At 54.6% G+C, this 25652-nt stretch overlaps 8 protein-coding genes and 1 non-coding gene across 9 annotated transcripts; 4 read left to right on the top strand and 5 right to left on the bottom strand.

Annotated features, from left to right (window-relative positions):
- Window positions 1-471: 471 nt before the first annotated feature.
- UHO2_03221 (uncharacterized protein) lies at window positions 472-1837 on the bottom strand (the record flags this gene model as incomplete). Its single annotated transcript, XM_041558136.1, has 2 exons — window positions 472-638; window positions 748-1837. 2 exons carry the CDS (start codon window positions 1835-1837, stop codon window positions 472-474), a joined length of 1257 nt encoding a protein of 418 aa, XP_041414070.1.
- A 386-nt stretch (window positions 1838-2223) lies between these two features.
- Window positions 2224-3774, top strand: UHO2_03220 (uncharacterized protein; the record flags this gene model as incomplete). The annotated part of the gene is made up of 4 exons (XM_041558135.1): window positions 2224-2236; window positions 2493-2602; window positions 2812-3062; window positions 3297-3774. 4 exons carry the CDS (start codon window positions 2224-2226, stop codon window positions 3772-3774), a joined length of 852 nt encoding a protein of 283 aa, XP_041414069.1.
- A 646-nt stretch (window positions 3775-4420) lies between these two features.
- UHO2_03219 (uncharacterized protein) lies at window positions 4421-7462 on the bottom strand (the record flags this gene model as incomplete). Its single annotated transcript, XM_041558134.1, has 1 exon — window positions 4421-7462. One exon carries the CDS (start codon window positions 7460-7462, stop codon window positions 4421-4423), a length of 3042 nt encoding a protein of 1013 aa, XP_041414068.1.
- A 1046-nt stretch (window positions 7463-8508) lies between these two features.
- tRNA-Val(TAC) lies at window positions 8509-8603 on the top strand. The gene has a single exon. It is a non-coding gene; the product is annotated as a tRNA-Val (tRNA).
- Window positions 8604-9233: 630 nt separating this feature from the next.
- On the bottom strand, window positions 9234-11256 carry UHO2_03218 (putative 6-phosphogluconate dehydrogenase; the record flags this gene model as incomplete). Its single annotated transcript, XM_041558133.1, has 4 exons — window positions 9234-10558; window positions 10804-10878; window positions 11034-11095; window positions 11240-11256. The coding sequence occupies 4 exons, from the start codon at window positions 11254-11256 to the stop codon at window positions 9234-9236; spliced, it is 1479 nt and encodes a 492-aa protein (XP_041414067.1).
- A 1715-nt stretch (window positions 11257-12971) lies between these two features.
- Window positions 12972-17174, bottom strand: UHO2_03217 (uncharacterized protein; the record flags this gene model as incomplete). Its single annotated transcript, XM_041558132.1, has 1 exon — window positions 12972-17174. The coding sequence occupies one exon, from the start codon at window positions 17172-17174 to the stop codon at window positions 12972-12974; it is 4203 nt and encodes a 1400-aa protein (XP_041414066.1).
- Window positions 17175-18548: 1374 nt separating this feature from the next.
- UHO2_03216 (uncharacterized protein) lies at window positions 18549-19858 on the top strand (the record flags this gene model as incomplete). Its single annotated transcript, XM_041558131.1, has 3 exons — window positions 18549-18932; window positions 19081-19350; window positions 19445-19858. 3 exons carry the CDS (start codon window positions 18549-18551, stop codon window positions 19856-19858), a joined length of 1068 nt encoding a protein of 355 aa, XP_041414065.1.
- Window positions 19859-20030: 172 nt separating this feature from the next.
- Window positions 20031-24890, bottom strand: UHO2_03215 (uncharacterized protein; the record flags this gene model as incomplete). Its single annotated transcript, XM_041558130.1, has 1 exon — window positions 20031-24890. The coding sequence occupies one exon, from the start codon at window positions 24888-24890 to the stop codon at window positions 20031-20033; it is 4860 nt and encodes a 1619-aa protein (XP_041414064.1).
- A 392-nt stretch (window positions 24891-25282) lies between these two features.
- UHO2_03214 (uncharacterized protein) lies at window positions 25283-25618 on the top strand (the record flags this gene model as incomplete). Its single annotated transcript, XM_041558129.1, has 1 exon — window positions 25283-25618. One exon carries the CDS (start codon window positions 25283-25285, stop codon window positions 25616-25618), a length of 336 nt encoding a protein of 111 aa, XP_041414063.1.
- Window positions 25619-25652: the final 34 nt, after the last annotated feature.

The following is a 25652-nucleotide window of genomic DNA, read 5'->3' as shown; positions in this document are numbered from 1 at the left end:
TGCTGGAGCAGCTTCGACTGGTGAGCTTAGTCACGCCGCGACATTGCCGTGCTTGGCGTTGATCGCGACTCGTGGCAGCCAAAACCTTTCTTGCCGATCCTTTTCTTCGCCACGGCAAAGCGTCCAAAAGTTTGAAATCTTCGGCGACGTTCTGCCGATGCCGTCCATCAGTGGTGCGCACCATCAGGGTACCGCACGCAAGCTTTCGGATCACTTCGCACGAATACAACCCACTTCTCAACGTCATTGCGTGTGGTTTCAAGGTTCATCGTCTCTGGAGCACAAGGTGGTGTTGGTGCAATCGTCGGCTTAGAAGTCATTCCGAGCACAATCTCGGACCGGTGGCTTGGTAGACCCAAATCGCGAGACTGCAAAAGGGAGATGTCGAAAATTCTCCGACAGGGACAAAAATTAGAGCTTGGAATTTGAGGAGCAAAAAACCCGCTATCAATTGAACGAAGCCACTCTACTTCAGTGAAGAGTGATGCAACGTAGCTCCACGCGCCCATCAAGGGCTGGAACGTGTGATGATGGAAAGATGGGCAAACTTGGCAGCTCCACCGATCTTTCTTCGGGCGCAGGTAACGGCAAAGTCGGATACTGTGGCTCGATGACTTTAGCTTTGAGGCCGAACGAGTCTGTTGATCGCGGAGAGAACACAACAGCAAAACGAACGTTAGTACTCACCGCTTCGATATAGACACCCCTTTCAACAGCTCCGTCGCGGCTTCGACATGAACCACTCACCTAGCGACTTTTCGAATGCGCCATAGGTCTCCGGGTTGCGAACGGTGCTCGCCACGAGGGCGCGACACGGCCGTGTGCCTGCTTCGAGACACGTCTTGATCGTTTCCACGAGCGGATCGATCAGATCGGGGTCATACACTACATCGGCTGCCAGAATCAATGTCGGCTTGGCATCGGCAAGAAAGTTGAGCGTCGGAAGATCGTCTCTCTGCCGACTTTGCTGACGCTCTGCGCTTAGCTCCAGCCAGTCGAGCTCCTTGACTTCGACAACAGATGTGGCCCCGTCTAGCCCGTTCACGTGGAGGGTTTCTCGGATGCGTGTGACCACTTGACCAGGCACATCGGTCAAAAACGTATGCAAGTCAGCTTGCTGGGACATGAGCTGCTGAGTTGCGCAGACCGTCCCGACGAAGCCCGCCCCAGATCCCAGCTCGAGGATGCGTGTTCCCGGCGCAGTAATGACAGACGGCTCGCTTATCAGATGACATGCTAGTCGCAAGCCAGCTTCCCATGTCCGCAAGCCTGTCGTGCCCTTCGATATCGCGCTTCCCTCCTCTCTGATCGTCACCTTGGCGTAGTCACACAGCAGATCGACATCGGTCTCGACCGCAACTTCTATAGGCGAATTGGCAACTCGTGGCCAGCAGTGTGTAGTGTATTCGGTCTCAGGAGCCGATCCGAGCGTTGCTCCGATCGTGCCCGCACCTGAAGAGCCACTGGACATCGTCTCGACATAGCGTTCCAGTAGTGCCGCATCAACTTCCGGATACTCGATCTCGTCTACACCCTGTAAGCGGAGGGCCGCACACTCATCCTGCACAGCAGCATCGAGTCTTGCACAGAGTTCGCGTAGAAACGTTGTGCGGTATCGCGTGGTTGCCTCGTATTTGCTGTACTGGAACAGATCGTGATCAAGCTGGGCTTGGATTTGGAGCAGGACTGCGCTCGGCGGCCACACGAAAGAGCTCGACTTCGATGGGATACGTGCCTCGTACTGAATCAAAATGATCCGCCGGGCGTGCTCCAGGGTCGAGGGCCCCGGACCCTGTCTGTCGGCTCGGCCGTCGGCGACACCATCACCTTGCTGCATCCCTCTATTCGCGGCCTTGAGATGAGGAGCTGGTGCCGAGCTATGCTTGCAGATTGGGAGTGGTGAGGATGAAGTGGAAAGAGAGCGGAAGTCGGAATTGCTATTGCGGAACGCGGCTCTCGCACGAATTTTCGCCACCACGTTCTCTGTCAAAGTGACACTCACTCTGACGCGTAAATTGCCAAGGCGCGCCTTGGATGAAGAAGTAACACCCGTGAATTCTCAAAAGCTCAGTCGGCAACGCGCACCAGTGGAGTTGCTGCGCAGCTTCATCTTGCTTCTTCCACTTGGGCTCATCCTTGGCCAACAACGACCACAACACCGAATTAAGAGCGGCCCTCTCACTCATAACACTCTGCCCGAGCTATTTGCATCAAGCAGTCGTCATGTTCAACAACGGTATGTTCACACAAGGTCTGAATGGGTTATCAAGGTTGTTCAACAGACAAGGTTCCTCTCGTTCGCGGAGAGCGGGTCTGCTGTTGTCCCCAGATCGTCGTGCTCGTATCGACGAGAAGAGCCTCAATACTGACCGCCCTTCTCCCTTCACTTCTCTCCTCTCCTCGACGGACACGATCAACTGGTCTTCTCTTCCGCTTCACGACGGGCCTGGAAATCTCTCATCTGAACGAAATGAAACCCAAACGCTGAGCAGGTTTCGGAGGCGAGAGCAATCCATATGCTCAAAACTATGCGACAGGTGGCGGAACGAGTGGAGGAGGCTTTCTGGCCAATGGCAGTCAGAACGACTCACCGAGCTCTAAGGTGCGGAACATGCGACTTCTCTTCGCAGCAACATCAAGCTTCAGCTTCGACAGCTGCTTCTCATTTGTATAAAAGCCATCAAACTGACCCGTTCCGCTCTGCACTTTCCTTTCACCATCAACTCCACGCTACACCCTCCATACCTGCATCTCCACCTTCACCCATCGGTCTCGCACTGGCCTACGACGACCATGGTATCTGGCTCGCAGCGACAGGGCAATAACACACTTAGGCCTGTCACCATCCGTCAGATCCTCAATGCCGAACACCCTCATCCCGATGCCGAGTTCACGCTAGACGGTGCGGAACTTGGTCAGCTGACCTTTGTCGCAGTGGTCCGAAACATCTCTAAGAATGCAACAAACGTTGCTTACAGCGTTGAGGACGGCACTGGTCAGATTGAGGTGCGACAGTGGCTCGAGAGCTCTGGTGACGACAACCAAAAGGCATCTGATATCCGGTAAGTTGGTGGAAGTGCTACCGTTTCCGCACTGACATGGTTTTAGTCCGCAAACCTTGCCGTACATTGTGGTAGGGCCGTCCCGCTTTGATCGCAACGACTTGGTGCGAAAGCCATAGCCAAGGAGTGCTGATACAGAAGCTTTGGTGCGGAAGCAATGGCGCCGCAGCACTTGAATATCTGCTGACCTCACTGTGACCTTTTTGACACCATCTTGCGCTTCGACATCAACAGTCAGAACGTCTACGTCCGAGTCCTTGGCACCGTAAAGTCATTCCAGAACCGTCGTTCCATCTCCGCAGGCCACATGCGAGTCGTCGTTGACTACAACGAGGTTCTCTTCCACCGTCTCGAAGCTGTCCACTCGCATCTCCAACTCACCCGTGGCGTCAAGCCCTCTCAGGCTAACGGCGGTAACAACCAAGGTCTTTACCGAGGCCAGGAGCAGACCAGCGACATCAACGCCTACTCTGGCTCCAATAACCAGAGCGTTCTTGACCAGTACAAGAGTCTCGACCCTCTGCCACGCCAGATCATGGGTATCGTTACTTCGGAAGCCGAGAATCATACCGATGGTGTCCACGTCGCTCTTATTGCAAGGATGCTCAAGGGTGTTGATGTCTCCGAGGTCAAGACTGCGGTTGAGGAGCTCAGCTCAGAGGGCTATTTATACACCGCTGCAGATGACGATCATGTTCTTCCTACTGCTTAAGCTGCAGTCAGAGCTATGCAGCATCGTGCAGCTTGCGAGCGCCTATGCGAGCAACACCCGCTTCTTACCGATTCTTGCTCGGCTCATCCGCTCAATCCGTTTTGTGCGAGCCTGTCAAGTAGTCAAAATTCATGTCTTGTAGTGTTTCTTTGCATTTGTACCAATCGATCTTGTTCCTAGCGAGTTGTCAAATACGCTTGTGAACAGCAGCGACTTTCGTGATGAGAGAAACGACACAGGCCCGGTGGTGGACACGAACAATCCAATTGCTTGTGGTGGTTGCGAATGTGTTGACTTGCCCAGCAGCGCTCCGTCTGCCTGCGGAAGCAAGTTGCGAAGCTCATAACGGTATGACGAGTCTTGTTGATGAGACTGAGGCCCTTCATTCGTGGGACTTCGTAACATAGCTCTCGAGAGCTCTGCTCACAACAAGCTCGCTTCGTTTTGAAGCGGAGGAGCTTCACACGCTGCAAATCACAGGCTTGACCTCAACCGAGTCATTCGAAAAGTAGACATGTTGCGTTCGACTCGTAAACATCGTACAATCGCAGGCTTTACATGCTCCGTGGAGTAAAGGAGTGCGCCCGACGCAGCCTAGAGAGCTCAAAAGGAGATCAGCAAAGCTGGACGCTCAGCTTCCCACAGTTTAGTACCCGCCTCCGTACCCGCCTCCATATCCTCCACCATGGTTGTTGTTGTATCCACCCTGACCATATCCTCCGGGAGGAGGGTGCTGCTGCTGCTGACCGTAGCCCTGTTGACCATAACCGCCGGGAGGAGCGTCGTATACCCCCTGACCAGGAGGTGGACCACCAGGAGGAGCATATCCTCCCTGACCCGGGTATTCCTGGGTGTGGTATCGATCATGCCCAGTAGGTTCGGCCTGAGGGAACGAAGGCCTATCATAGCCAGAGCCTTCACGACGATCTCCATCGTACCCTCCAGAGCCTTCACGACGTCCACCATCGTAGCGGCCAGAAGCCTCTCGACGACCGTAGTTATCGCCATCACCACCAGGGCCTTCACGGAAGACCTGTCCTCCAGGGAAGTTGCCTCCACCAGGAACATGACTCCCGACAAAGCCGTGGACCTGGTTGGAAACGTAGTTGGAAGCATAACCAGCCATTTGCGACCCAATGCTGTTGCTGCCACCTCCACCTCCGCTGTTGTTGCCTGGGTATCCACCTCCACCGCCACCGTAGTGATGGTTGCCACCAAAGTTGTGTGCTGCCTGACTGTTTCCGCCGCCCATGAAGGAGCCCATGTTGGGCTGGTCGTCACCGTGCGTGTGAGGCTCGGCCTTACCACTACGAGTGTTGGAGTGAGCACGAACGCTTTGCTTGCTAAGACGTCCGATCTCGGTCGAGTGGTTCCTAGCCCAGTCAGCAACGTAGTTTATCATCTCCTTCTGGACTTGAGCCGCGCCGTTGAACCAGTAAGGGTGGAACATGACAGCAAGACACTCATCAGCAACCCGGTGAGGGTCCTGGCCACGGTCATCCCATGCCTTGACTATCTTGGTGACGGTGTTGCGGACGATGATTTTGGCAACGTTGCCGGCAACTTCGTTAAGAATGAGACCGAAGTGGTCCTTGCTAAGCATCGAGTGGGTGGGGTCGGAGGCGTTGGGGTTGTCAAACACCTCGAACTGCTCCTGCTTGTTAATGACAGCACCGGAACCCATCTTGAGAGCGTTCATACCTTGCTGCATGATAGGCTTGGCGTAAGGCTCGATGAGAGTAAAGACAAAGATGTTGAGCTCATTGAAAAGCTTCTCCACGAGACTGCTGAGACCGGGGATCTTTTCGATGGTGCCTTCGATGCTCTTGACGATGCGGTCACGGAGCTCGAGGATCTTCCACAGGTTGGCGTGCATCTCTTGAGGTGACATGTCGGCGGGGTTCGAGACGGGTCCACGTGAAACATCCTCGAGGTCGCGAGAGGCGTTGTCGCCTCCACCACCGGGGATCTTGGCGAGCATTCCGAGAAGATCCTGGATGGGGCTGCGGTTGGTACCGCTCGACTTCCTCTTGGCGTCGTCCATGGCCTTGTTGAGATCGGAAATCGAGGCTTCGGAGAGATGGTCCTGAGCTTCACCGAGGAGAGAATGGATGAAGTCGGCGCTTCCGAAGGTACCAGTAACGATGGGCGCAACCTGGGTTCCGTCAGGAGCACGGACCTTGACATTGTCACCGACGTGAAGGAAGACATTGTGGTGGCCAAGACGGTGGAGAGCGAGTTCGGTCCAGTTACTGTGAGCGGGGAAGTCCTCGAGAGTATGGAGTGCCTGACCGAGAAGACGGTATGCCTCGTACATGTCTTCATCTCGTCCACTGTCACGGGCCTGTCGACCAGTTTCAATGACACGCACAAGCGTCTTTCGGATGAGTCCTGAACCAGTTCGCCAGTTACCGTTCTCGTTGGCGAGGTAGTTCTTCATGCCAGAACGGGAGTCGATCTCGAGCTCTTCGGGGTTGATAGGCTCACGAAGACGAGGATCGTACTCGCGAGCATCCTTGCCGTCAGCGTAGCCCTTAGGGTTATCGAGGTGCTCTTCGGGCAAGTACACGCCGAGTCTCTCGTCTGTAACCTGGAACTCGGCAGTGGCGTAGCCGTGAGCCAAGAAGCCGAGCACCATGACGATGTTGAGAACAGCTTGCTTCGACATCTTTTGCAAGGAAGCGACGTCCATGGCCTGACTGTAGTCTCGCAGCCAGTTACCGAAGTAGGTGCGCTTGATATCCAAGCCGCCGAACTTGCTCGAACCGAAGAGCGAGCCACCAACCTTCTTGGCGAGCTCTTCGAGGATGTCCTCGATATCACCGTGACGGAAGGCCTTACCCTCCATGTAAGCGAAAGAGGGGATGTTACCAGCACCGAAGGCGTAAGCGCCTGGTACGGCGGAGACGGCGATGATGAGCAAGCTGACCATGGCCACGAAGAAGAAGCGCCCGTCGAGGAAGTTGCGACGGCCTTTGGAGGGACCAGCAGCGGGCTGGGGCTGAGAGTTCTCAATAAAGGCATTGTTGGAAGCGAAGAAGTCGGAGTCTTGCGAGGCATCCGCAAGAGCTTGCTCGATCTCTGAATTGGAGCGCACCATGGTTGGTTGATCTTGTGGTTCGGCCACTTCTGAGTCTTCAGGTTCTTCAAGGGTTGGTGTTACAGCGGAGCGTCTTTCGAGAGCAAGTTCGTCACGAACAGCGTTGACAATATCTGCTGTGTCTCTGTTGACGGCGTCGATGTCTCGTTCCAGGTCCGAGTCTGAGAGATGGTCAGGGTCGGCGTCGTAGGAGTCCAAGACGTTGTCTCCTGTAAATTGTTCCAGGTCGAGTTGATCTCGCGTTGACTGAATCAAAGCGTCGATCTCGTCTTGCTCGTCGCGAGGCTTGACAGGTTGGGACTCTTCTGTCTGAATGGGCAGGACCTGTTCTGCTTTCGATGGCTGCGATGCGTCCTGAGAATGAAGCTTGCGAAGCCGTTCGATCAAGTCTTGATCCGGATCAGCTTGTTCTGGTGAGGTTGAAGAAGTAGCTGAGCCTTGTGGTGTGATCGCTTTTGCGGTTCGAGGTTTCGTCCTCGGTGCAGATGTATTGAGGGGAGGAGAAGACAAACTGTTTGGGGTTGCTGCTTCGGGTTGCTTTCCTTGACGTAGAAGTCGCAAACGCTCTTTCAGTGCTTCGTCCTTCATGTGATGGACGTCTCGTTCAGAAGAACACTAAACGCACCAGAAACTTTTACACCCGCTCAGTGATGGATGCGCCAACGTGTTCGAAGGATCTAGGCTTTGTGCGTGGCTGTAAGCGCAGCCTACACAGCTCTTGAAAAGCTTGGCGCCTTCAGCAGAGCGCAATCAACGGTCCGTGCGCTCACATGGGGAAAAAGAGTTGATGCATCAGCACAGCCAAACGCGGGAACCGCAGGCCCGTGCGTCTGTTCCTTCCCGCATTGAACGACGATCAAACGTGTCGTACGACTTCCAGAATCCCTGTCCTACCTGACTTCAAAGTACGACTCAGGACAAGTTGGACACAGGCAATACTTTTGATTAATGAGCTGTTTGGACCTCCTCGACGACGGCGAAGGTCGAGCAGTTGGAGCCTAGACGGTTCCTCCGTCTTCTAGAGCGATCCCGAGTCATATGAACCCTTGCCACCTTAGCAAGATACCTTGTCAGAGACCTGCCGAACTGCCCACTTCCTTGCCACACCCTCCAACGTCATTGTAATGCCTCTCATGGAAGTCCACAGTATGATCAAGCGTCGCAGAAGTCGCCTAGCCTCTTGACAAGCTTAGCAGAAGAGCGCACGTTCTAAATATCTTTTCAGCCTTTGTCTGCAAGCCCTGAGCTCTGGACAATTTAGCGCCGAGTGCCGTGCCCGACCAGCACGACCCTTTTACCAGGCCAGCTCGAGTCTTGTTTGACTCCAATTCGACTCTTGTAGGACTCCAGCATTACTCTTGTACAAGATTAATTCGCCTCTTGCCAATTTCGTCTTATTCCTTGTGAGCTGCCAGCAGGAACTATGTGCGACTCTAGCTCGACTCTAGTCAGAGGCCAGCACGACCCCATGGAATCGAACGGAAAAATAAAATTGATCAAGATAAAATAGCACAATTCATTGTAACCCGCCTGCCTCCGCATATTTTAAGCGTTGGGATCGTCCAATCTCACCCCAATCACCCCATCAATAGTAAATATATTCTATCTGCCCTTTGTTTCAAACACCATGGCAGGCTGCTTTCGTCTAGTGGTTAGGATAACTCCTTTACAAAAAAAATCCAACATTTTCTAACGGAGTAGATCGCAGGTTCGATCCCTGCAAGTAGCAATATCCTTTTTGCTAGAGTGATAGAGATGTAGGCTTATGATTGGCGAGCTTTCCACTCCGTTGCGCTGTCGTCGAACGCGCTTTTTTTCCGGATGGCAGATACAATAGGGAGCTGGAATTCTTCGAGAATTTAGATTTTCAATTTTTGACATGCACAAACTCCGGAGAAGATCATCAATGCCACACCCTCTCATCAGGTTCGACGTCGGCTACAAGAATACGATGTCCTCCTTCTCAGCAGGTTTGACGTGTTCCTATCTGACATCTCAGCTATTACTGTTCCATCTGTGGCTCAAACCTGAGGCCTATGAGATGTTTGTATTCGATCGCTAGACTCTATTATTGGCGTAGAAACGAGCCCATCGTCTTCCTCTTTCAAGCTCTTCTGGCTCATTCATTCTGGAAGATCAGGGATGGGCTCCGTCGCTAGATACTTGTGAACCACAGCCTCATGTCTCACGAAACACACCGGGTGCATGCGGATTATTTTATCATATTCAAGAGCAGATCAGAGAGATTTTGGGATAGTGGTACAAGCGTAAAATCTCCCTTCATGGAGCCAGAAGCGTTGGACAAGTCAGAAAAGAGCCACAACGGCCTCCGTTGCACCAAAAGCGTTTAGTAGGACGCTTATGCGCTGTAGGACGAGGCAGAGACGTTACCACCACGGCCGGTCCAGTTGATGTGGATGTCCTTGCCCTCGGGAAGCTTGTCGCTGGCGAACTGGGGAAGAACGCGGAAGGTGTGGGCACCAAAGTAGTCACGCTGAGCCTGGAGGAGGTTAGCGGGGAGCAGCTCGCGACGGTAACCGTCGAAGAAGGCGAGAGCGGTGGAGAATGCGGGGGTGGGGATACCCCAGAGGATGGCCTGAGCGACCACGCGACGCCAGCCCTCCTGAGCGTTGTGGATGGCCTTGTTGAAGAAGTCATCGAAGAGAAGATTCTCGAGCTCGGGGTTCTTGCGGAAAGCAGCGGTGATGTCCTTGAGGAAGACGGATCGGATAATGCAACCACCACGCCACATGAGAGCGATCGAGGGGTTGTTGAGCTTCCAGTCGTACTCCTTGGCAGCCTCGCGCATGAGCATGAAGCCCTGGGCGTACGAGACAATCTTGGAGGCGTAGAGAGCCTGCTCGAGGTCAGCAATGAACTGCTCCTTGTTGCCCTCGAAGGGCTTGATCTGAGGGCCACCGAGAACCTTGGAGGCACGGGTTCGCTCGCCCTTGAGCGACGAGAGGCAACGGGCAAAGACGGCCTCACCGATAAGGGTGACGGGCTGACCAAGATCGAGAGCGTTGATGGCGGTCCACTTGCCGGTACCCTTCTGTCCAGCAGAGTCGAGGATCTTGGTGAGGAGGGGGGTTCCGTCCTCGTCGTTGTACTTGAGAATGTCACGGGTAATCTCGATCAAGAACGAGTCGAGAACACCAGTGTTCCACTTGGTGAAGATGTCACCGACCTCGGACTCCTTGAGGCCGAGACCGTGCTTGAGGATGTCGTAGGCCTCGCAAATGAGCTGCATGTCACCGTACTCAATACCGTTGTGGACCATCTTGACATAGTGGCCGGCACCGGTCTGGCCGACCCAGTCACAGCAGGGCTCACCGTCGGACTGGGCAGCAGTCTTCTGGAAGATCTCCTTGATGTGGGGCCAGGCGGCATCGGAACCACCGGGCATGAGCGAGGGACCGTGACGGGCGCCCTCTTCACCACCAGAGACACCGGAGCCGACAAAGAGGAGACCCTTGGCCTCGAGCTCCTTGGCGCGGCGGATGGAGTCGGGGTAGTGCGAGTTACCACCGTCGATGATGATATCGCCCTGCTCGAGGTGGGGCACGAGCTGCTCAATGAAAGCGTCAACGGCGGGACCGGCCTTGACGAGGAGGATCATCTTACGGGGGCGCTTGAGCTTGGCAACGAACTCCTCAATGGACTTGGCGCCAACGACGTTGGTGCCTGTGTCGATTCGGATCAACAGTCGAGAAGCAAGACAATGCAGCCAATTCGGAAGAGAGGGGGATGGGAGGAGGGTCTGTCAGAAATCAACTTCTCTTCGCAATTACGAAGAGCATTCTTCTCCTTGCGGGTCAGGCTTTCTCATCCGCGGGCCCATCCTTCTCAGCGCACTGCGCCGGAAGCACGGGTCCGGAAGCCTGGCTGCGAGTCAAGCAACAAGCTCGTGACAGAGACGGTTTACTCACCCTTAGCCTCGTTGGCGAGGAAGTCGTCAACCTTGCTGGTGGTACGGTTGTAGGCACAGACAGTGAATCCCTTGTCTGTGTGTGTCAAAAAAAAACAAAAAAAACCAAGCAGAATGGATCAGAGAGGAATAGTCAGCATCACTGTTTCCACGATCAAGCTGTTCCGTCTCTGAACGGAGCATCCGTGTTCCAAAGGAGCTCGCAAACCGCAGAGTGTGAGAGACACGTACCGTTCATGTTGAGGATCAAGTTCTGACCCATGACGGCAAGGCCGATGAGGCCAATATCGGCACTGTGGACGGAAAATAGAAGACAGCGAGCACGGCGAAATACAAAAGAAGGTTAGCATTTACATCATGATGGGGCTGAAGCTGTCGCCACTGGCGATGCAGTGATAAGCAGTCTGTCTGAAAGCGAACGAAGAAGGAGTACTTACACAGCTTGAGACGACATTGTGCGTGAAGTAAGCTGTTCAGCGAGGGAAGAGATGCGGTTCCGAGCTGTAGAGAGAATCCTTGCAACTGCTAAAGAGCAAAAGGCAAAGAACAGAGGAGGTGGTGGTGGTTGTGGTAGCGGTTAAAAAGTGGGAGAGAGGATGCTTTGAGGATGAAGACAAAAGATGGATGGTGTTGACCGGGAAAGGGCGTTGAGCAGTCGACTGAGAAGAAAGCAGCAGCGGTCCGAAGTTGCGAAGCTGATGGCAGGGACGAACGGACGGCAACGCTCTCAATCAGCAAGCACACCAGAGCGCAGGCAGGAGTGGAGCCGAATGAGTCTTGCTTCTCAGCTGACGCCGGCTTCACTCGCCTAGTGCACGGACCGCACACACTGAGTTCGACCGCTGAGATCGATTTTGCAGGGTCAAAAACGATCGCAGAAAATCAGCGAACAAGCAAGGCCCAAACGCACAAACACACTGCGACCGTGCAACCCCAATCTTTCTTCTTAAGCAACTGACAGACGAGCAATTTCCGAATAAATTGATATTCTTCAGAAGGTGAGGATAATCACTCAGCGCTGCTTGAACTGACCAGCTATGCTGTACGATTGTGCTTCATGACGCAGCGACACACACGCAAAACAATTTCTCTTCCTTTCTCTCTCTCTCTCTCTCTCTCTCTCTCTTTTATTCCCGTCTTCGCTGATTCGGTCGTTGCATAAAGCTATGTCCGCATCCAAAGCTACAGCTTCCCCTCCCCCAAAGGTAAACTTGAGAAAGATGACTGGATGCTGACCGCGCAAAAACGAGCTTGTTTGCCACTGCAGTCACTCACTTGTCCTCGAACGGTGCTGGACACTCGCTCGCCTCTCGCGGCAGTACGTATCAGATCATCCGATCTCATCCCATACTATCCCACTCAATCTTATCCCACACTGCCTCTAGCATCTACGGGAATGATTGTCACAATAAAACCTAACATACAAGCGACCCCAAACATGACAAATAACATCGAAAGATAAGGTAGAGAAGGGTTCTATTGCCAACCCGCGGGGGCTCAATTCGAAGCTAGGAAGGGTGACCAGTCCGGAGATCCTGCTCAATGCCTCTGTGCGTGATGATGCTCACTTTGACCGATCGATAACGCTCGCGCGCTTCTGTGCCGATCAATTTGCTGCACCCTGGCCTGTCACTCCATTGAGATTTCATCGCTCAAAGTGTCCGATAAAAAGCTGGAAAGCTAAGCTCATGAGCCCGGACCGGACTTCTTCCCGAACTCTAGACCGCCATCATATCGAGTCCATTCGAGCTGAATTTCAATCCAATCGCCGGCACTCTAGGCCTCTCGAGGTGTCAGTGAGCTTTCTGTATCCCCAAGGCATCGTCAAAGGCTCATCAGCTCAGTTCCGACAGCAAAGCGGCTGTATACTCTGCTCATACTGTGTTGATTTCGACGAGATCGCCGGTTTTAGTTGGCGTCGTTCACTGGACCATTTTGCCTAATGCTGTAACAGACATGAGGGGGTGTGTGGGGGATGAGATCGCAGTTCCTTGGATTTTGCGATGCTGATGCCAAAGAGCTGCTGAAGGTAGAATACAGTGTGTCTGAGGTCCATCCTCCGATGGCGATGATCTATATACAGAATGAATACATGCACTTGTTAGGAGTGATTCTGGGAACGGCGAAGAGCCGTGAATAAGGATATGTGAAGGTGAGAACATCGGAAGATCAAAACTGCGCTGGCTTGACTTGGAGCACTCCAACGGAGCCACCAAAGCCAAACAGGAGCGTACTCTCGTTGCGTTGCGGCGTCGCAAAGCCATGTACCGGATGGAGGCGGGAGAAAGAGAGGGCGTCATCCAATGATGAGTCCTGAGATGGTCGTCGACCATTGAGCTGCCCTTGCAGCGATGTTCTCGATGGCGCATTGTAGGCAGCCGTCTCTGACTGCAGGAGCAAAGCCTGACGAGGAACGATCAACTCTCCGCCACGTCCCAGCACCAGTTCATCGCGCAGATCTAATGACCACCACTCCCATCGACTGGCATGAGTGCTTCGCTGTGCTCGACCGATACCAACGAGAAGAGTCTTGCTTGCAGTCGCAAAACTGCCGCCTCGTTGACATCGAACCCAGCCTAGAAGTCGCAGTTGCCGCTCGTCGGTCTTTTGTGTGGGGTTGCTAGGTGGTGGCAAGTTCGGTAACACTGAAAGACTGGATGATGCGGCAGTAGCTTGCGAAGTGACATCGGCTCCCATGACAGTACTACTGCGGTCTCTGACGTGAGCGCTGGCTCGTCGTAGCCTCGATGCAGATCCGTGCGATGACATGGGATACGACAAGGGGTTGGCAAGTTCCGAGGCTGGACTAGGCGGTGTGGATCCGTCGGCCCAAAAGTTGGCTGCATTGGTGCGAGATCCGTTGGGTGTCCGAATGCGCAGTGGTGATCCTGACATGAACGCTCCCAAGCTGCTGTGGATTGAACCGCTCTTCTCCATCACCGCCGATGCGCCTGTTGCACCGCCAGAGACAATCAGCAGAGAGGCTCTTCCGGAAGTCTGTGCTATGAAAGCCGAAGTGTTGGCATCACCAGCATCGATGGCTTGCAAGCTGGTAACGGCCCCATCGTCCAATTCAACAATGCTGACTGTCTCGGCCGTCTCGAAGTCGACAAGCCGTACACGGCCGTTGGCAAGACCGAGCAGAAGTGTACTTCGGAGCAGAGGCGCCTCGTCTGCTGACGTGGGGCGACTTGCTAGTTGGCAAAGCAACGCTGAGCGAACGTGGCAACGGTCTTCGATACCGAGCGTGAAGACGGTCTTGGTGCTGGGTGCGCCCAGTTCAACTGTTCTGATGTGAAACTGACCGTCTGTATTGGTGAAGCCAAGGAAGGTTGTTCCCGATAGTACAGAGTTTCCACCACTGCTACTAGCGGTCGGAACAACATCAATCGTAACGGATCGCCAACGCAAGCGCGAGTCGAGCTGAGTCACAGAGGTTGCCTGCTTGACTCCTTTTCGTGCGACGTTCCAGATACGGATTGTGCCGTCGCGGTGTGATGAAAAAGCTGTAGCTGCTTCGAGCGTGTGCATCGCCTCATGGTGTTGCAGCGTGAGAGCTGTGATCGGCGAGACCGAGTCGTCGGGCAGCGAGTTCCAGATTGGTTCGAGAGTGTCTGTCGAGACGAAGGTGACCCGGCCTGACGCATGCCCGACCGCAAGCCATCGGGCCTCGGCTGAAAGGGCCAACGCAGTCACAGCGGTTTCGTCGGACAGAGGCCCACTTCGCGCACCGCTGATGCTACCCCTGCGTCCTGCACCTTCATTGCCACCACTGAGACCATCGAACTTCCACACACGGATGCCGCCGCCATTGTCTATGGAGGCAGCAAGCCCTCGGTCGTGAGCAAGGAACTCAACATCGCAGTGATGAGCGTTAGCGTGGACGGTGGTCTCTGGCTGGATTGAATGCGCTGATGACGCCAGAGGCAAGCCGTTTCCGCTCTCGGAAGGATCCGCTTCGGACTTGTCCCTTTGTGCATCGAGGAGCTCGGTGTCTTTGAGGAGATAGAGCAGAAGCATCCAAAGCAGTGCTGTCGTTCCGGAGATCGGGAGAACGACCAGCTTGGCAAACCAGATCAAAGCTCGTATCCTCGGTCGGAAGAGGGCCCATCCCGCAAAAGTGGCGGTGGAGGGTGGAGTTTCGCCCTCGTTGGAGGATCTGAGCGACAGGATGGTCCATGGCTCGACGTTGATGCGCAGCTCATGCGCGCCGAGCGGGTTCAAGGATGTCCAGAGATCGGCGCTGGGCGACGAGATCCACCACGGCAGTGTTGGTTCAGGTTTGGTGTCGAGATGCGCAAACGGGTCGAAGGTGCTCTCCAAAGCTGGCGCAGGTCGGATGGTATCCCAGTCTGCTGGAAGCACGTAGCTCGATTGCTGATGGCTCGGGAAGCCGGTACCGTAGTACAGATAGAGTCCACCCATGTAGACCAGGATCAGCGTGAGACTGGCCGTTCTGGCAGTTCTCGCCTTCCAGATCTTGGATAGTCCAGCAATGACGATGTTGGTAGAAGGCTGCGGCATCCGAGCGGTGCCGTTACGCCGTTGTCCATCTGGCTGGATGTCGCCTTCAAAGTCGTCACTTACGCCGCTGGAGCCATTCAAGGCGCTGTCGTGCGAGTTCATGGAAGCGTCTTGCTTACGGCTAATGCGAGTGCCTTGGGTCAAGAGATCGGCGAGTTCGAGTCGTTGCATGTCGATACTGAGAACGGTGATGAAGAAGGTCATCTGCAAGAACCAATCCATGACGAGGGAGAAGATGGCAAAGATGCAAAACTCGCGAACGGCTCGGACACCAATGAAGATGGCGATGGTGATGAGCAAAAGGATGTCGGCGAGCGTGGTGAGTGTGATGGGTAGGCCGACTTTTCCCAGACCGTGGGCGATACGAGACGAGACAGTCAAGGAGAGAGGGGTGTCGACAATGGCTTTGGTCAAGCTAAACATGTTTTCGGAACCGACGACGACGATAACGAAGGGCAACAGCTCCCAAGGGACCATGGTGAGACGGATGCCCAGAAGAGCGCAGATGCTAACACTCATGATCATACTGATAAGAAGCTGCGTGGTGCCGGTGAAAGCGAGACCGAAGCGCGAGTGCACTTGGCGGAGCTTGATAAGGCCTCTCGAGATGTAGATGATGACGAAGGCGTAGGCAGTAAGCAAGAAGATGTGGGTAGGTTTCCGTCTTGAGGAGGGAGTGTCGGGTGTGAACTGGAGCACGAGGCTGTGAGAAACGTTTTCGGGCGAAGCAATGAGGCGGACCTGGCCTCCCGTAAGTCGGGTGAGTAGCTCGTGCCAGTCTGCATGCCGTGATGATGCTCCCGCGGCGACAGAAGCTGTGGGTGACAATGGCCACAAGTCAGAGCACCGTTCAGCCGAATATTGACGTAAGAAGAAGGTGAAGGCGAGGTACTCGGCCCTTGGCAATCGCTTGAAAAGATGCCATCGCCCTGCCAAGGTGGTGGAGGGGGAAAGCGGTGCACCGAGTCTTGTGCGGTTGAGTGACGACTGCGAAACGAGTCGGGCGGGTTCATCGTCTGCCAAGATAGCTTGCGAGTCCAGGTTCCAGTATTCGAGAGGCGACAGGGTGAGGCAGGCGGCATTGCTTCCTGAGTTTGATAGATCGTCGGCAAGCGGTGACCGTCCCGGAAAGGAGTCTCGTGCCTGCACACAGACAAGAGCAGGTTGGAGGCCTTTGTCATCATCGGCGTCATCTCTATGGCTCCTAAGTTCAGACTCTATCGACCTCTGCAACTGGAGTGCCGAATGGAGGATACGCTTTTCCAGCACACCAAAACGAGGCCCTCTTCCGGCCATGACATCATCGGTGGTGACAAAGACATGCTCTACACGGATGGACTGGCAGCGAGGACGGGAGTAGGCTGAGGCGCTGTTGATAGTCTGATGATCGGGACGAGAGCTTTGTCGATCGAAGATGGAGTGGGCGTCGCTGATGTCGATGGCTCTGAGGTCGCGGGCATCGTCCCAGATCATGCGAAGGTCGCTGAGGCTGTTGACATGCTTCCTACCGCTGCTGGCAAACGAGTCCATAAAGGGCGTGCTGAGGGATCTCCAGACACTCTTAGCATCACCTCTCGAGACGCCTGGCCCACCTTTAGAAGCCCAAAAGTAGATACCGACGGCGGGGTAGAAGAGCGATGTGATGACGAGGGAGCATAAGAGCAAAGTTCGTATTTGGTGTTTTGAGATCCATCGGCCATGTTGTTGGAAAGCTGTCTCCCCTTGTGATCGAAATTGACGGACGAGTGGTAAGGAAGAAGGGGAGCCAGGATGTGAACGCCTGGCTCTCCTCCTTGTGGCTGTGAGCTTGCGCGCTTCTCGCCCAACACTTAGCGCATCTTGGGCCATGTTCGGCCTCAGCCACTCACTGCGTGTGCACAGCAAGCGTGATGAGGGTGAGTGGGGATAGTGGGATCAAGACATGCAAGCGTTGCGGGAAATTGAGTCGCTCGACCGGGTCCTTCACGAGATGACGACTTTCATTAGCGCGACCCACATGATCCGAGCGTCTTCCGTGGTCGATGGTTGTATGCTGGTGAGGTCGAAGCGAGCCGAGTTGTAGGAAGGGGGTATTGTGGAGGAGAGGTGGGGGGGGGGAGGGGGAGGATGAGAGGTGCTGTGCGAGAGGTTCACTTGTTACGAGTATCGGCTACGATTGTCTTTGCAGTCACAGAGTCTAACGGAAGGGTCCGACAAATCGCAGCACGGACAGGAAAGTTGAAGCAACTGCATTCTGAGAGAGTGTAGTAGTAGTTCGCAGTACTCTCCAAAGCACAATCATGAAAATGTCGCAAAACTAGACAGCAAATTAGACTCTTGATCGTTGTTCGTGTGCTCTTTGCGAGCTTGTTTGAATAGCGTTCGGACTGTTTCCGATGTTTGCGAACCGTACAAGCTGCTCTTTGTCGGCACAGACGATGTTCCCAAGTCTTGCTGAAAGAGCTCAGCTTAGGCTTTTGAGCTCAGCTTTCACCTCCTGGGCCTCGTCGGCCGCTGCATCTCGGTGAGCAGCGGCAGGCAGTCTCGTTTGCGCGTCTGAGCAACAGCATTTCTTCCTCTGCTTCTGCTTCTTGTGCAGATCTGCTGCGACGAATCCTTGCATTCTTTCCTTGGTCCGCGGCTTCCGTCGTGTGGCCAGGAGAACGCGAAATGGTCACCTACTTGCGCCAGGATCGGCTATTCCGACCTGATCAGGCTCTTGAGACTTGAGAACTTGTTTCCTTTCCATGAATGTGCTTTCCTTAGACAGATGTTCGTCACCACACGTTGAGATCGGTCCAGGTGACCTACCGATCCGTCACCCCCGATGTATTGAGCAAGATTCCTTTCCTCTGGCCGCAATAACTTGCTCAAAGAGTGTCTGCTCGCACGGGCAACATAAATTTCAGAGTTCTACCTCCACTTTCTTGAGCTCGGCGTTAGAGACGGAATTAAGCAACTCCGTGTGACCGTGAGACAGACGGCGGCTCGAAACCATGATGAAGCAGCAGCAGCTGCAAGTGACAGAGAGTCAAGGCTAGCTCGCTCATTCTAGTTGACCCCTCAGCCGGTCACATCACGTCAATCAAAAGACTGTGAGTTAATGAGGCGACAGATCGACTGTGCAGCTCATTCAGACGGCTATATATTTCAGCAACTTCTTCTCGGATCCCTTTCCGCACCGTCGTCTCATCATCAGATCATCCGTCTACACAGAACTCGCAGCTGAAACATCTGGCAAATATGTCTGTACCTTCCATGATGCAAGCCCTCGTCACTGTCGAGGGCAACAAGGCCGAAGTCAAGCAAGTCCCTGTTCCTTCGCTCGACAAGGATGAAATCCTCATCCGAACTACCGCTGTCACGCTCAACCCTACCGATTGGAAGCATGTTGCTATCATCTCTCCACCTGGTAACACTGTCGGCTGCGACTTTGCTGGAGTCGTTGAGCAGCTCGGTCCCGATGTAAAGAACAAGTCCATCAAGAAGGGTGACCGTGTTGCTGGCTTCGTCCACGGGGCCAAGGATCCCGACCGTGGCAGCTTTGCTCAGTATCTCAAGACCAATAGCGAGATCGTCGCCAAGATTCCCGATGGCGTAGATGACTTTGTTGCCAGCTCCGTCGGTGTTGGTGGAGAGACGGCCGTTCAAGCAAGTATCCTAGCCTTCTTCATGAGTCGAACCTTCATGAGTCTGACTTGATCCCTAGCGTGGCTTGTGCGCTGACGTCCCTCACATTCTGCCTCTCCTTCTGGCTTGCTCATCATGCCACTAGGCTCTCTTCCACCGTCTCTCTCTCCCTGTGCCTGACTACTCTAAAGGTGCCGTCAAAGTCACTGGTGACGCAACCGAGGTTCTCATCTGGGCCGGAAGCACCGCTGTCGGTCAGTGGGCTATCCAGCTCGCTCATATCTCTGGCTTCAGGGTTATCACCACTGCCAGTCCCAAGAACCACCAACTCCTCAAGGAAATCGGTGCCGAAGACGTCTACGACTACCGAGACGAGACCACACCCCAAAAGATCGCATCCAAGTATCCCAACCTAGTAAGTGACCGACCTCGTTGCTGTGCAAACATCCCTCGCTTTTGTACCAACTTCTCACCACATACCTTCTAATCCTCTCTGCCCGATACGACAGAGCAAGGCTCTCGACTGCATCTCCGAGAATGGCACCCAGCAGCTCTGTGTCAAGTCGCTCGGCGCCAAAGGTGGAGATGTTGTCGTACTCCTCAAGCCAGATGCTGAAGCCATTGCGCTCCGCAAGAGCGAAGTCAACATCATTCACACCCTCGCTTACACCGCCCTCGGCCGCCCCTTCTCCTATGGCAAGGCCGTGTTCGACGAGCAGTGCGTCACTGCCGACTCGAACCTCATGAAGGAGTGGCTCAATGGCGACCACGGTCACTTCTACACTCTCTTCTCCAAGGGTCTTGTTCGCGGCAACAGGATCAAAGAGATGTCCGGTGGTCTCAACAGGATCACTGAAGGTCTCAAGTACTTGCAAGACGGTAAAGTCTCAGCAGAGAAGCTTGCTTACAAGATCAGCTCGTAAAGCCCTAAAAACAAGCCCCGAAGTTTCAGCAAAGCCACACAGGATGGCTCTCGTCACACAGTGACACTGTATCACTTCCTTTGTCCCGTACGTCTGAAAGCAGAAGAGGCGTATCAAAATCGATCGAGTCACTAGTCTCGTTGCTTAATACATACGAAAGAAGCTACCTCGGCTATTGTGCATTGCTATTCGGAGTCAATGAAGAGGATCTTGAAGACGCTGCATCAATCACAATGGGCTCACCAGCTTGCATCGACTCGTCTTCTTCCAGCTGAGCCCGCGCCCCCCGTTCAATATCATCCATCAGTCCCTGGAACATGCCGTGTACTTGATCGACCTTTTCTTCCGTTACATCAAGCTTGCGCGAGACTTGCGACATTGCATCGACATGCTTGGCCTCTGCTTTCCTTTGCTTCTCCTTCATCTCTCTGAGCTCTTTTGACTGTGCCACCAGCATCTCTCGCATCTGTCTGAGCTCCTCGGTTTGCTTTGTCTGCACCACGGCCTGCTCTGCGCGAGACTTCCTGTTCTCCTCCGCCGCTTCCGCGTGCAACTCCTTCATCGAGTTGCAAAAGATGCGAAGAACTTCAGTGATCACCCGTAGATTAGTCGCATCGAGTGTAGACAAAACCGAGCCTACAGCGTCAGCCGTCGTCATGGCAGGCCTATGAGAGCTGGTACCGGTGCTAGCAGCCGCTACACTCGTTGCTGCCCTTGAAGATTCGACGCCTGCCTTGCCTCTTTCGATGACCTGAGCTACTAGCGCAGGAACAGTTCCCTCGCTTCGAGATTCCAGTGCTTGGGGAACAGTAGCGAGTTGTACCACGGCACGTTGAGCTGAAGCCGGCACTGTTGCTGCATCGGCTTGAGCCGGGTCTGCAAACGAAGTCATCGCCGTTTTTGGGCCTGGAGCCGTTGCTGCGGCCGCAGTGGGAGCAGATGTCGCTACCAGCTCCTTGGCAACGATTGGAGCACTCGGCGGAGACGAAGCAGATCCCTTGCTCAAATGCACAACGGAGCTGGCAGTCAACTGAGATTGTGCTGTAGTCGATGGCAACTTCGGTGGGGTTTCAGCAATAACCTGTGAGTTGCCTTGCACGTTCAGGGAAGCAGGAGCGCTTGTTGTAGCCTTCGTTGTTGATGATGAAGAAGAGACCGACGAAGTAGGGGTGGTTGGTGATATCGGCACAGCTCCCCCCGCTCTAAGCACAAACTTCCTGATGCCGCTCTCGACCGTTGGAACCGAACTTGCAACCCCCTTGTTCTGAGAGGTCGAAGAGGCGATGGTCCGATCAGTGGCAGCCCTCAGGGTACTGATTGTCGACCGCGTGGGCGCTGGATCGATGCGGACACTGCTGACAGCATGATCGTTTGGTGTTAGAAGAGCGATCTCTTCCTCGTCCATGGGCTCGACATCCGGTGGGGTGTCAAGCCTGGCCCTCTTGCCCGTCACATTCCTTGGTGAGGGGGCAGATGGTGCCTGCAAGACATCGCTCTGGCGCTTGCGCGAAATCGGTGTTGAGATGGTTGAGGCAGAGGCAGGGGCAGAGGCGGAAGCGGCCGCGTCTTTGGCTTTGTCCTTTGCATCCTTTCTGGGTTTCTTGAGATCAAGTTTACCAGACAAGCCATGCGGATGCTCGGGCGTCACGTCAAGGAAGCCGATGCGACACTTTTCGTTGATCGGCGTGCACCTCATATAAATCCTGGCTGCTTCCATTAAAGCAAAGTGCGCCCGAGCCTGAACGCGGTATAAGAGCGGGTCCTGCAACCACTCCTTGTAGTCGAGCACGCTGTTCTTCCGGTGGTAATTGTGAAAGTGCTCCGCGTTGTCCTGGGCGAAAGTGTGCACAGGATGGATCTTGAGTCGATGAAGCAGACAGCCGTGGCAGTACGAATGTCGGCATGGCTTGCAATATCGTCGCTGTGTTACGTCCAAGGCCGCCTTGCAGAGTCTACAAGTTCCCATGTTGCTTTGCCACCCAGCGGTCTGTCGAATGTTGTACAGCCTAAATGCAGCCAAGAATGCGAACGGCCACTCCTCCTCTCGCATGGTCTCCTCCTTCAGTAGCTTTACGGCCCAAGGCGCAGGTTCGCCGCTTTCAGAATCCCCCTCCTCGTCATCGTCCGTCGCTGGCTCTTTTTCCAACGCTAGGTCTGGTTTGACCTTGAGCAGGACCTGAGCGGCTTGATTGCGTATCTGCAGGCGGTCGCCAAAGCTTCGCCAATGTTGGCGAGGCTTGAGGGCTTCGGCAGCATCAGAGCATCCGCACAGCCTTCCCTGACAATAGCAAAGGGTGCACAGCGTCTCGCCGGCGGAGCATTCAAAGTAGCCGTGCAATATGTCGACACCACAGAAGTCACATTCGACGTAGCTGTCGACGCTTCCTTCCCTCACGATGTCGTGCCACTCGGGAACATACTCGTCGGTGATAATGGCATCGTACATCTCGAGCAGCTTGCACAGATCACGGAACGTCTCTGGCAAGAGTTCGAGCGCCGTGTCAGCATGAGACTCGATCTGCTTTGTGTACTTGATCAAGGTCTCTTCGATCACAGACTTGATGTGGTGCTTCTCCCTCCGGCAGTAACGCTGATACAGAGGAAGGTCGGCAAACAGTGCGCTCGAGAGGGTATCAGCTGTCGTCCGAGACCATGCCACGGTCATGGTCCGTCCGCCAGTGTTGACCACCATGTGGGTAGCTCGAGATGGCACGAGGACAAGATCGCCGAGCTTTTGCTCATAGCAGAAAACAGGGAAGGGTGCAGAGATGAGTTCCTTCGGGCGTGGGCTGAAGGTCTCAGCCTGAGGGTCGCCACCTTTAGATGAGATGAATTGATCGACAGCCTCAGCGTCTTCAGGATTGGCGATCATCCAGATGGAAGATGCTTCTGGATCAGACCACACCATGAGATCCTGGGTGAGACTCGAGCACAAGCTGCGATGCAGCGGAAGGCAAGTTTGACCTGGACCAAAGCGACATGCTAAAGAGACGGAGCGAGCATTCGGACTCAGCGATGAGGATAAGTCGTGCTCGCCGTGGTATTGAAGGCGCGGATGCACCATCGCATCGAGGGCCTGCTTCCAAGCCGCTGGGCAAGGCAGTTCGTCTCCATAGAGCTTCTCGGTCTGATTCGGCGAGTACTCCTTGACATTATTGCAATGAGCGAGAAACTCTGGCACGGGAATCACCCGTTTCTTTCCATCGGTCAGATTGCGAGCGCCGACCGCTTCGCCTTCAAGCCCTCGATCGGGTGCGAGATGCTGGTACTTTTCGAGGTTGAAGAGGTCCGAGGACCAAGCCGCGGTCTTGTGCAGGTCCGAGATGACCAGCGGCAAGCACTGCTCTTCGACATGGTCGACAATGAGATTGTCCAGCTCCTCCTCGGTCAGCGTGAGGCAGCTGACGACAGAGACGGGCGTTACCTTGCGTTTGTTGGCTAGCAAGGACTCGTAATTGACTGGCTCTGTAGATGTCAGGAAGCTTCCTCGGGGATCATTCCAGATGTTAGGGTTGACGTTCGAGGCACTGGCGCTGGCCACGCGATTGTTCACGACCGCACTCGCGCTTTGAGTAGGCAGAAGAGAGCCATTGGACGCTGCGTCTGGTTTGTTCAGAATGCCGTTTGGAGCGGACGCTGCTGATGATTGAGGCTGCGCTTGGGGTCGAGGTCGAGCCAAACCTTCGGGATGAGTCGGTGTCGCGGGTCGTGCTGGTACCAAAGGGTCTGTACCTGCTTGTGTTGGAACGCTTTGCGTCTTTGGAGAGGAAGAAAATGCAGTCCCCGAACGGGGAAGAGTCGCCGGGCTTCTGGGCGAAGAATTTGGGATCGAATTCTGTGCAAGTGAGGACGGCGTCGCGGCTGAGCTTGGAGTCGCAACAGGAGCATGTGATGCCACTTGACCTCGAGATGCCTCGGGTTTCTGCGCGGAACTCGCTTCGACGCGCCAAGATCGAGATCCTGTTAGTGCTCGTGACGGAGTGGCAGCCTGAGGCGGCGTACTCGTTACTAGAACATGGGAGAGCGGTCTCGAAAGCGGCTGGGTGTGGTAGTTTCCGCGGGTCGCTGATTGCTGCGCTGGTTGTAAGATCTTTGGATGCGAGCCGTTCAGCGAGTCGGATCCGACGTTGGTCAGAATTGAGTTCGGTGACTCCGCAGCACCGTTCGTGTGCACGCGATGGGGAGGCGGTGTGTGAACATGAGCGGGAGAATTCTCTGCGGGTGTCAGTGGAGGCTGTGTGGACTGCGGAGGGGTCTGTCGAGAGACTGCAGCATTCTGTACGTGGTTGATCGCGCCGATCTGATTTCCAGGACTGAGCTGAGCCGAGGGTCTGCTGACGAAAGGCCCCTTGGATAAGACAGGCTGCGCAAGCTGATTCGGGACGATGACACTTTGGATGGGTGTCACCTGCCCGATTGGTGTTCGGCCTGTTCGTGGATAGGGCTTGGAGGATGAGCTGGATCGAGCAATTTGCCCGTTGACGTGCCGAATGACAGACGTACCAGAGGTGCTGGCCCGGCCATCAGAGCCTCTTTGAACATTCTGCCTGGGCGAAAGATCAGACTCTTGCACGCGTGCAGCAGCCGATATGGGAAGAGCAGCGATCCGGTCAAGTGACCCACTCGCGGCACGATGACCGGTGTGAAAGGCCAATTTCGAAGATGAGGATGAGGATGTGATGCCATGCGCAACAGAGCTCTTTGTTGACGTCGAAGCATTAGGCGTCGACATGTTTGGCGAGGACCCCGACGCGCTTGGTTCGGAAGTGGATGCAGTAGGAGACGGAGATGAGATCGAAGAGCATGATGATGATGATGATGACGACGACGAAGAGGAGCTTCGGGAGGACAGAGGCAGTGTGGCGATGACAGAAAGCACCGCAGATTTCTGCCTTGGCTTGGGAGAATCTTTGGGACGCGAATTGACGTGGAGACGAGTGGGTTGCTGCTGCGGCAAGTGCGCAGACATCTGCGCATTGTATTGCTGCGGGCGCGCCACAGACGAGGCTTTCTGCGGATTTGAGCTCGACATGATGAAGGCAGGTCACCGGTTGCCTTAAAATGGAGTGATACTGGTGCTTCTGTTCATCCCGTGAGAGCGCTGCCACAACGCAAAGTGCTGGATACACGAATGTCCTTGACTGCTTATGGCGCGAGGTAGTAACAGCTATCTGGCGATAGAAGAGGCCTCGACGGTTCCAGCCGTCCTCCAACAGCAGGTGAGACAGCTTCGTTCGAGGTGCGAGTAAAGTGAGATTTTTGCGATGATGAGAGGCAGCAGGCGCGTGTGCCAAAGAGCCGCGGCTGTCCTCAAAATTGCAGAAAATCGGCCGGCGGTGCGCAGATAAAAAGCGCGCTTCGATGCGATGATCGCAAGAGTGATCGGGAGAAAGACCGTCCAAAGTGACTACGGTGCGAGCGTATATGCTTGATGATGATCACCACAAGTCAGGAGATTGCGAGAGTCTCGAGTTCGAAGCTACAATCAGCCACGCTAGGCTGATACCTTTGAGAGACAAATCGAATGATCGGAGGTGTATGGGATACGAGTTGCAAAGAATGATCGGTTCGGAAGGTGAAAGAACGATGGTCAGGGGTAGCGATTGTGTTCGAAGGAAAGCCGCCTGGAGTATCCAAGTTGGCCAGCTCATTCGAGCTGATGGAAGCAAGAGGAGAAGGCAGCTTTGTCGATGCGTGTTGAGATGTGCAGAAGAGGTTCAGGTTGTGAAAGGAATTTCAAGCGGCCGACAAAAACGGTGACCGAATTCAAGAATGGGTCCGACCGCAGCAGCAG

The sequence above is a fragment of the Ustilago hordei genome (assembly GCF_900519145.1).
Source record: "Ustilago hordei strain Uho2 genome assembly, contig: UHO2_contig_05, whole genome shotgun sequence".
Classification (NCBI taxonomy): domain Eukaryota; kingdom Fungi; phylum Basidiomycota; class Ustilaginomycetes; order Ustilaginales; family Ustilaginaceae; genus Ustilago; species Ustilago hordei.
Note: the sequence above shows the minus strand (reverse complement) of the source record. Positions and strands in the feature narration are given on the sequence as shown.